Below are 10,388 nucleotides of genomic sequence, written 5' to 3' on the forward strand. Positions count from 1 at the left end.
TAACCGCGTCAGCACCGAGAGAAGTGCATAACTAGTGTAGAGGCGAAGCCACCTAAGCCATGTGGTACACTTTTTTACCCCAGGGTACAGTCCAGGGATAGAGACAATAACGCATCTTGGGCGTGTAAAACCGCCACAGAAAACGGTTGAAAGATTAATTAGTATTTTGCTTTGTGGTCAAAACCCGCTCGACCATTGAGGTAAGAAACTATGGTAAGAAACCCTTCGATATTCAGTCGGCGCTCCTCCATCTTGTCTTGGAGTCTAGGATGGATAGATAGATATCCTGTTGCCGTTTCCTTTTAAACGGGTGATCGACGGGAAATCCGGATCTGGCATTAGCTTTCTTGGCTTTCTTAAAACACATCTTGTCCTCCACTTCCTCTAAAACCTTCCGTCATGTTCTTTCGCCACCAGTGCTCCAGTCTTCTTTTCGTGACTTCGACGGCCTCCCAGTGAGGTTGTTGTTTCGGTCCGTGGAAGCCCAGCTACGGTAGCCACCATAGCCCAGCGCCCTGCGGCAAAACCGACGTAACCAACGAATTTGATCCACATATTTAATTTTAAATAAAATAATCTAAAAAATCACAGTAATCAATTTGCTGGATTCAGGAAGCAAGGGAGTAGGTGTGCACAATTATTTTGAGGTACGGCAAGTCGGGCGGATTATGTTGGTTCGCGTCACTGGCGTCACCCGCCTTGCCTTGACCCGCCTCTCTAGACCAAACAGGCAGCTGTTCTAGCTGTCCTGTGCGGGCAACTCCGCTATTTTGTGGTTCGGTTATGCAGGTTCGGCCTGTTTATCGTGACAATCGTTGACGCTGTAGTTATCTGCAAACACTCCGCTTATCGGAAATGGTAAACATGCGACTTTTGGACCACAGGTGCCTCTGAAATACTGACTGGAAACGGCAAGGGGTGAATTTGCAGCGAGTCGGAGATAACGCATCTTGTGACGCGCGGTAGGCCGGTAGTACCCCCTTTTTGTGTGCATTTTTTTTTCTGCAATGAGATAAGATGTCCGATTTCATCATGAATGCACCACGACAATGTGGGCTGTGCCTCCGGCGCATTAGGGCGAAATGTTCCCTTCCGATGAAGTGGTGCCCGAGAAGCCCGTAGCCCATGGTGACAGCGACTTTATTCCGCTACAGCCCCTTTCGGACGGAGGGAAAACTACAAACCTATCAAGTGCAGTGTCGGAATGTGATGTGGCGGTAAACATGCCTCCGCCCAAGCCAGGTGTTTTCTTCTTCGTCTTGCTGATTTTAGCCGCTGCTTGGACTGTCGTCGGCGTCAGTGTCTTCGGCTTGTGTTTCTTCTCCTACAAGCACTATCACGCGGCAATATGGGCCTTGGCGTCGGGTGAGCAGTACAAAACCATTTTTGCCAACGATAAACTAACCTTTTCTTTTTTATTTGCACGCTTGGCGGCGTAGATAGGCGGGCAAGGTGTGTTTGTCGTTTGCTAGCCTAGCCTGCTGTTGCGGTTCGGGTTTCCAGGATAGGGATATTACCAAACAAAGCTCCTAACCACGCGCGCTGCCCCTCCCTCCGCCAGTTTGTACGCACCTGGAGGCTAGGCGACGTGTTCAAGCCCGCGAATTTGTCGCGCTGTGGAACTTGTGCAGACGCACCTGCAGATGTCCTTCAGATCGCCTTTCTTGCCGTGCTTCAGCGATATTCGCAGGAAGCGTCGTCCACCTGCAAGTTCTGCACCTTCTGAGGAAGCTCGATGTCTGGCATGACGTCCACACGCTCGGCGGCCTTAAAACTTTGGCCATCATCGTATCCGCAGCCTGCTTGATTGCATCCGTGGCGTACTGGGCGCTGGTTGTCACCAGGCGTGAAGGTAAAAGCCGGAAAAGTACTTGCTTTTTATTGGACGCGGGTGCGTTTGCTGCAACATAAATGATGCTTTATTTTACGCTACAAACACAAAGCTGTGTGCAGTGTGGTTCAGTGTTGAACACGGGAGAGAGCGTGGTCTATGCTGTATGCTCGCTAAAGTTAAAGGAATGTTAAAGGCTACATGTGCCTTGGTAAGTTACTCTAAAGAGTGTCAGCCGTGCTCTCTCGTGTTTCCTTTAACAGTGGGCCACCGTGTACCTGGTGCACTCTTGGGTGTTTCGTGGGCCCATTTTGCTGGCACTCGGAATTACAGTGCTTGTGCTGCAGGATAACCGTGTGGCACTTTGTACTACAAGTCCTCCGGCTGGACCCATGCGCTTGCATTGCTTTGATCCCTGGTGCTTCCTGTTGCCGTTTCAACCCCTTGTTTGTGCCGTTTCAGCCCCTTAGGAGGCCGCGTTGTACTTTACAACAAAAGCAATTTTCTTTTATGAAACACCTTATTTCACATTAGAAAGACCTTGAAAGACCTCCACGTGTATGAGGCTGAAAAACATAAAGGAGTGTGAAGTGGATATTTTCCACACTTGCAAGGGCTGTTCGGTTTATTTCCCCACATATTGCACACCGTTGAAGTAATTTTTTCTAAGCTACTTTTGGATTTGTCAGGAGGGCAGGCTTTTGTTATATAGTTTGTAGAAGCACTTCAGCCTCTACTGCTTTAGTTTTGCTGCATTGCCTGTGGCAGCTGTCTGGTATTGTGCAAGTCGTCTCCTGTAATGGGCACGCAAGGAGAGTGCTTGTGTGTTTCGTCTGAAAACCAGCCAGCATGAGGTGCCTAAAAGGGGCCATGAAGACAAAATAAAAATGTGTTCAATCTAAAAGAACAAGCCTTGGTAACTCACTCCACTCCATTCTGGCCATGAAACGCATTTTTAACAAAAAAAACCCACAATAAATATAGAAACACTTTCAAATCTTACGCTACAGTAATTAATATAGACAGGACTGTAGTTTAGCACAGTTAAGCACTAAAACATAGTTAACAGTGTGGTAACTACACGTTGGCATTAAAGTGATACAGTAAAATGGAATTAGACACCCCACTACAATCTGCCAGCTGCCAATCGCACAAACGTGATTCTTTGACCTTGTCGAGAAATGCCAGAAAGTGGCCAGGGAGTTGCCTCTGCTTCATGAGTTTTCCTTAATATCTCGATTATGTAAAGTCTGCGATGAAATTGGTGTCATTGTTATGAAGGAAAGCATTCTTTTGTATGAACCAAACTTGTATGTTGCCTTCTTGGCCCTATCCCTTGCAGTGTTCTCCATGGCTGCCGGTACACTTTACCCTGTGGCGACCCTGAGCACCATCACCCTCTTGTGGGGACTTCTGCTCTATGGCAGTGCTCGGCATTGCCAGAAGCGAGTCGCCGAGGCCAACCCGGCTCTACTATCTCATGGCGGATATGGTGTTCCAGACGCCTGATTCAGCTCTTTTGTGGTTGTACATAAGCTAGTCTGCACATGTTTTGCTATTAACTTCGATTGTTCCCTTATTGTATACTATTTACATTAAAAGCTGTTTATTTTTACATACCTGTTGTTTCAGTTGGTGCTGTACTCGTGCGATGTGGAGAAAACGTATTGTGCATGAGTGGCCTTTTCTTCGGCGACTTAGCCTGCCTTGTACTGCTACTTTGAGAGCACCCCCCTCGATTTCTTCAGGAAATTAGAAAATGCCTGTGGCGTATTGCGGCGTCAATGAAACAATGCATTCTCGTCGGCATCTGTGCTTTTTAAACTTGTACAGGGTGGTGCAACGATAATTGGAACACTTTAAAATTTTTTCCTGAGCGAACCACCGCTCTGTTCACATTCAAACTTCACACGAAGGTCGCATTTTGTGGTCTGTTTTGTTTGACGCTGGGAACAACAACATTACTTACCTGTTTACTCTGAAAATAAATAAAAACGATTTTTACCTATGGGAAAATGGCGGCTGATTTAAACGTGCGAGCCAGCACAAACTGATATTGGAATGACGGTGCCACCTGTGGTAGGCAGAGCGAAATGGACGATGAGGATTCATGCTCCTTTCACGGCAGGAAGGAGCCAAATGGGGTAGCAGGCGATCAGAAAATGTGAAAACAGGTTTTTTGATCGTCTGCTACTTCATTTGGCTTCTTCCACGGTTTGAGGGAGATAAATGAGGTAGCAGACGATCAGAAAATGTGAAAGCAGGTGAGGAAACAAATCCAACATTTATTGGCAACGATCAACCGTGGGAATATTTTATTATGATTGGTATCAACTGTTATGCAAGTATTTGTGATCATTGTAAACTAGAGATGAAACAGATTTTCTGATCGTCTGCTACACCATTTGGCTTCTTTCTACCATCAGCACCAGCGCTTGTGGAATAAATATTTATTCCTCCTACCATGAATTCCAAACGTGCGTTTTGCTCTGTATACCCCAGGTGGCGCCGGCGTTCCAAGATTAGCTTGCACTGGCTCACACGTCCAAATTGGCCGCCATTTCGCCATAGGCGAAAATCGTTTTTGTTTATTTTCAGAGTAAACAGGTAAGTACCGTCATTGTTTCTGGTTTAAAACAAAATAGACCACAAAATGTGACCCTCATGTGAAGTTTGAGCGCGAACAGAGCGGCGGTTCACTCAGGAAAAATTTTTAAAGTGTTCCAATTATCGTCGCACCACCCTGTATTAAAGCTGCTTTGAGCAATGAGAGGTGCACCTCTGCTATTATTAAATGCTGTTGTCTCCTCCTGCTTGGGCTTTTGGAGTGGCTGCATGCTGTTTAGTAGTTCTATGCCATTATTTGTGCTGCCTTATAACTCTATTTTGGCTGTGTAACTTTTTTGTATGCTGGAATGGAAGCTTAGAATGAGCATGGGAATGGACTTTGCAACCAACGATGCTGCATGGATGATTCTTTCCACTGAGCAAACATGAAGTTCCAGTTGATGCCTACAGGTAAACAGCACGTTTGTGAACAAATGAGAATAGGTATAGGAAAAGGTGTAAGCACCAAGTCGTGCTGCAATGGTATATCTGTTCCCACCCAACCTGCAACTTTCTACAGCTGAGCTTTGGGAGAGCACCTTGGCAAGCACCAGCCCGGACGAAGTGCTGTCCATGCCACTCGTGCTTAAAGCATCTTGTACTGAGGACACCTTAAAGGGGCCATGCAGACAAAACAGAAGTTTGGTTCACTCTAAAGATTACCTCATTGAAATCATACTGACACCACTTTTAACGTAAAATTTGCTTGGATAAGCTATATATCTAATTAGGAAGAGAATGGAATGGCCATACAACCCACTACAGTCGAACCCCGCTACAACGAACGCCGCTTCAACGAAATTTCCGCTTCAACGAAATATTTCCAATTCCCCGTCAGCTAGCCATAGAAGTCAATGCAACAAAGTCCTCGCCCCAACGAACCATTTGTCAGGCTTGCTTTCGCTTCAACGAAATTTTCGATGATTTGGGCTGGGTTTGAACAATTATTTTACAATAAAATAAGCATAACGCCAGCTATCTGTAACTTTTTATACATTCAGGACGCTTAGTTTCACCGAAAATGCGCGTTGCGACTACACCGCCACCCAAAACAAAACAAAAAATAACTCATAGGCGCACGCCATTGCTTGATGGTGATAGCGATGTGGCTGGCCGTCTTTACACGAGGCGCAGGCCCGCTTCGCCAAGGCGGAGCCCCAGAGCCACAGCCAATCCGTATAGGCCTCTCAAGCTTGGACGTTCCCTGTCTTCCCTATAGGCGGCGTAAAAATCGACGCCCCACGTGACCAACCTAAAGCGCTGTTTTCGACCATCAAGCCCACCAGACGGCGCAGGCAAAATGTTACTTTTGGTATAGAATACAAAACATTCATTCCGTGACTCAAAGAGCCCACACAGTTCGCTTACAATGTGTTATTTAAAAATACTATTAACAAGTTCCGCATCAAACATCCGTTGAGCAAAAATGTACGCAACTTTTTACGAACAGCCGACTGGTGCACCACCTCGTTTCTGAATTCGCAACCACAAAGCCGCCAATTCAAATTGAAACCGCTGCAACGGCCGACCGTTTCAATGTGCGCGGAGCACCGGTTTCGTGACTGTTATTGCTGTTATGTGCTTTTGCGTCCATCAGTTGTTGAGAGGACTGGCAAAACACGGGAATTGAGTGCTTGTGGAATGACAAATGTGGGAAATTCCGCATCGGAAGGCAGCTGTCGAGGCCAGAATATTCGATTCTTCCAACAGAAGGTGAGTGTTATGCACTCCGCTAGAAAGACGGTGCAAAGGAAACCGTTGTCGCCGTCAATACTTCATTTGTGCCCTTCGTTCGAAATCTTAGCGCAAGTGAACGAGTTGTTATGGCAAAAAAAAAAATGTTGTCACGAAAGCGACGTACAATTGCAGCGATCGAAATGAAATGATGTCCTGGCCTCTGTAAACTTGCGGATGTCAATAAACGATTTGTTCTCACTTGCTGCTCACTGTGGTCTGTGCCAGTCGAGGCCATCTGGTCACCTGGCGTAACATCACTTCACTAGCGCGGCGCAAGTAAACACGCGACCAGCGTGCCAGCCAGGAGCCAGCAGGAGCAGCCACGGCCGGACTCGACGCCCCTTTCGCGCGCGGGAGGAGGAGAGTCGAGTCCGGCCGTGGAGCAGCGAGCCGGCGGCCGCCGTGCGAGGGCAGCCATGTTATTAAGGAGCTCAAGCGGCCTGTGCAAAAAGCATCCGCCATGTTTACAAAGCCGTGTTTACAGCGCCATCAAGCGGGCGTACTGGGTAGTTCACGACGCCGCCACTACGCTTTTTCTGGCACTACAGGCAAAGCTAGACCTTTGCTTCTCTAAAATCCTCCCTGTTCTGTGTCCGTATCCAGTTGAAATTGCATGAATGTGCTCCGCTGCTGGCGCGGTGCCGTCATGTATGCGTTGTGAGCAGCTGTCCTTGCCGTTTTCCTTCTACCATTCTTCATAGCCAAGAGCGAAAATCATGTTTGCGCGTTTGGTCTTGAAGCCTAGTCATCCTATCTTAGTCGCGAGCGCGCGGTCCTGTTAAATGCAAGCGCGCGCGTCTTGCCTGCCAAGGTCAGTAGCTGCAGTGCCCTGTCAGAGGATAAGATAACGGCACTGCTCCTGCCACAAGCGAGAGGGGGGCTTCCCACGGCCTAGCAGCTATCTGCAAGTAATCAGCTCGGTGGACACGCCTTGTTGTACAGCGATACGTTTTGCATATCTTCACCCCCTCCGTAACGCGTTCTTTGGGTGGTGAAAAATCAGATAACCATTGGTATGTTTGTTATCCGAATAAACATGAGTTATTGCGCGTCACTCCTTTTTCTAAACATTGTATTATGCTGCCAATGTTGCGGAAACGCACGGGGCTATTTTTCTGGCCTTTCCGTGGTGTGTTGGGGCAGATTTCGCCTCAACGAATTTTCGCTTCAACGAAATTTTTCGCACGTCCCGTCAATTTCGTTGTAGCGGGATTCGACTGTAACTCGTTTTCTGCAACAGAACCTATGCTGTCATATGTGCCAGCTTTGCGATTGGCTGAGGCCAGCAAAAGCAAACGCAAATTAGCATGGCTTGTAAGCTTGCCGACCGAGCTATTTGCACTAACATTTAGGGCACATTCTTTTTATATCAGTAAGAATGGTGGGGTAAACAGTGGAAGTTACACAAGTACACATACTTAAAAGTACGATGCGTGCTGCTGTTGGTACTGTGCGCACTATGCTTGTTGTAGCTGCACAGCACTGCAATACTTTGTGGTTGTCTCGGGCAACACTGGCTGAGTGACGTAAGCGATGGTGTCTTATGTGACCATATTTGTCGAGCAAACACCATGTTTCATGAAACGATGATTTTCTACCTCAACAAAGACAAGCCAGGTCACATACGGTCACAAACAAAGCAAATGCAGAAAACGGCCCTTCGCGGCATGCGTTGCCATTAAGGTTGACTAAAGGTAAACAAGGCTCCGCAACCGACTGCAGAGCGATTCCTGTGATGTCATTGTAGATGTGCGAAAGCACACGATTTGGCGGGAGAATCAAAATTTAAACTTAAATTGCTTAATTTCTTGGTGAATAAAGCATCGTTTGCTTCTGTACAAGCGCTGGGGCCCTTTAAAAAACACGAAATCTTTCGAACAATACAAGCCCATTTCTCGACTTCAATAAGTGCAAATTAAAAGCACAGGAACAGCCGCTTGTGCCATTTCTGTGGTCTTGGCGAAGACAAGCAGTGCCTGAAGACATATCATCTGCTGCAAGGGCAAGAAAATTCATCTGCAACACCTGAGTGCATTTGCAAATGCCACGTACGTCTCAACGAACTGTACAGCTCCTCGGAGAGGATCTTGTGCAGGGGCTGGTCTGCACTGCAACTGATTCCTCATTTTTGTCTTCCAATCTTGCCACCTCTCACGTGAGAACTTGCAAGCTTGCCGGTGCACATTCAGGCTCAATATACTACTCAGCTGAGACCTTCCAGAACTACGCCAAACATGTAAAATGTGAAAAAAAAAAAAGTGCTTGTACTCCAGCTGTTATTGCCAATGCCTGTGCTTATGCATAATCTGTCGCATTTTGGTGTCTTCTATAAGCACACTGTCTAACTGCGGTTGTTCCTTCGCGAGGCATGTGGAATTCGGTAGTTCTGTAGTTTTTGTATCCTGTCAAAGGTAGAGTAGAATGGTTGGTTTATTCTCAATACAAACCTTGCTGCCCAGATCCAGGTTTCGTATTTCAGAAAGTGTCTAGTGAGAAGATGGGTGTCATGGAAGCTTACCTTTGGTTTCACATGTGATGTCAGTGATAAGAGCAAAGACACCTTGTGCAAATGAAAATTTTCTGCCTGACGTAGTGTGGCAACAGTGGCAGTGAATAAAAACGTGCGTACTAGTACCAGCAGCATCATTGGATTAAAAATGCACTTTTGAGCATAGCTTGCAATGCATACATGAAAAGCAGGTCATGTTTGGCTCTAGTACTCTCCACACCCTCTAGTATACGAGTTGAAAGATTCAATTTCCATCCGACAACTGTGTCTGGGTCTCTTGAACAGTGTCCCCACCAAGGTGTGGTCTAGTCCCGCTCTTCTTTCCGTTTCCTGCTCACAACCCTGAATCAGACATACAGCCAATCACATTTTATGAATTCGCACGATGAAAAAATTAGAACTAAAGCTGATAATGGTTATGATATGCTCTCCTTTCCATAAGCCATCCTCGATATCTCCATGGAGGTGGGTTGGTGATATCCAGTACAGCTGCAGCGTTCCCACAAAAGCAGCACATGTGGCAGTATTCTGGATTCCCCCCGTCGACAGTGCTGCCTCCCAGATGTGGCATTTCTAAATAAACTGCCTATAAATAGCACCGACAAGAGTAAGCGGGTTTTCAGCTCGCTGTGTTGATGTGGAGCAATCATGGATGGCCGGATTGCGTGCTTGGGAGTTTCAAGAGCAAGGTTTGTGCCTCTCACAATAATTTGTACTCGTAATGCAGCTGAGATTTTCTGAAAACATTTTGGCTTTGTTTCTTAAAATGCTACAAAAAAACTTTCTTACTTTTACAAAGTACAGCATTAAAGGAGCCATGAAGACAAAATACAAGTTTGGTTCATTAGAAAGACTGCTCTGTCCTGATAACAATGATACCGATTTCATCGCAAACTTCGGAAAAAATAACGGAGATATTAAAGAAAACGTGTGGAGGAGTGGCGGCTCGCTAGCCAGTTTCCGGCAACTTTTCTATGACGTCACAGAATCTTGTTTGGCCGATTGACGGCGGCCAAATTGATCAATCACCAGGACACATGACTGGACGATTGTAGTGGGGCCACTAGTTCTGTTTGATTGAATCACTTGAATGCTAACCTGCAGTTAACACACTGAAAATTATGTTTTAAGTGATGGCCCATATGACGTCACTCGTGCCAATAACACGTCACTGTGGCGCGAAATTTGAAAGTTCTTACGTATTTCTTGCGTTTTTATCGGTTAAAAGCGTCTTTTGTGGTTGGAATGGAGCTGAGTGAGGTACTGAAGCCTCACTCTTTCAAGTTAACCAAAGGTGTATGTTGTCTTCATGGACCCTTTAAAAAGGCCCTTATGTTTTAAGTGGTGGAAATGCTGGGCCACCAGTGTAATCAAGGGCAGATGTTTCAACAAAGGACCATAATGTTGCCAGGTTAGTATAGCTGTAACATGAGAGTTTAGTATGGCTGCGGTTGTTTGCGAGTCCACAAGATGCGCTTGTGAGTGGCAGTGGCTCTATTGCAGTTAAGGGGAGGATGCAAGCATTGCAGCCACTTTCCCAGACCACAAGATATGTGTTCCATTAGAGATTCGACAGCACATCCGAGTTCTACCGATACCAAGAAACATGCACCCCGTTCATAACAAGGCACGCTGCATCGCTAGAGCTAAAGCCGTCAACGCCAAGTATGGAAATAACCCAACAACAAGATTCAGCGACGCAGC

General features: G+C 46.5%; 1 protein-coding gene across 1 annotated transcript; it reads left to right on the forward strand.

Annotated features, from left to right (window-relative positions):
* The first annotated feature begins 698 nt into the window (after positions 1-698).
* On the forward strand, positions 699-3,446 carry LOC144178241 (uncharacterized). The gene is made up of 3 exons (XM_077705945.1): positions 699-1,365; positions 1,679-1,852; positions 3,174-3,446. The coding sequence occupies exons 1-3, from the start codon at positions 1,083-1,085 to the stop codon at positions 3,338-3,340; spliced, it is 624 nt and encodes a 207-aa protein (XP_077562071.1). The 5' UTR covers positions 699-1,082; the 3' UTR covers positions 3,341-3,446.
* The last annotated feature ends 6,942 nt before the right edge of the window (positions 3,447-10,388 follow it).

The sequence above is a fragment of the Haemaphysalis longicornis genome, unplaced genomic scaffold (genome assembly GCF_048455015.1).
Source record: "Haemaphysalis longicornis isolate Haplotype H1 unplaced genomic scaffold, Haemaphysalis longicornis Haplotype H1 scaffold_4, whole genome shotgun sequence".
Classification (NCBI taxonomy): Eukaryota; Metazoa; Arthropoda; class Arachnida; order Ixodida; family Ixodidae; genus Haemaphysalis; species Haemaphysalis longicornis.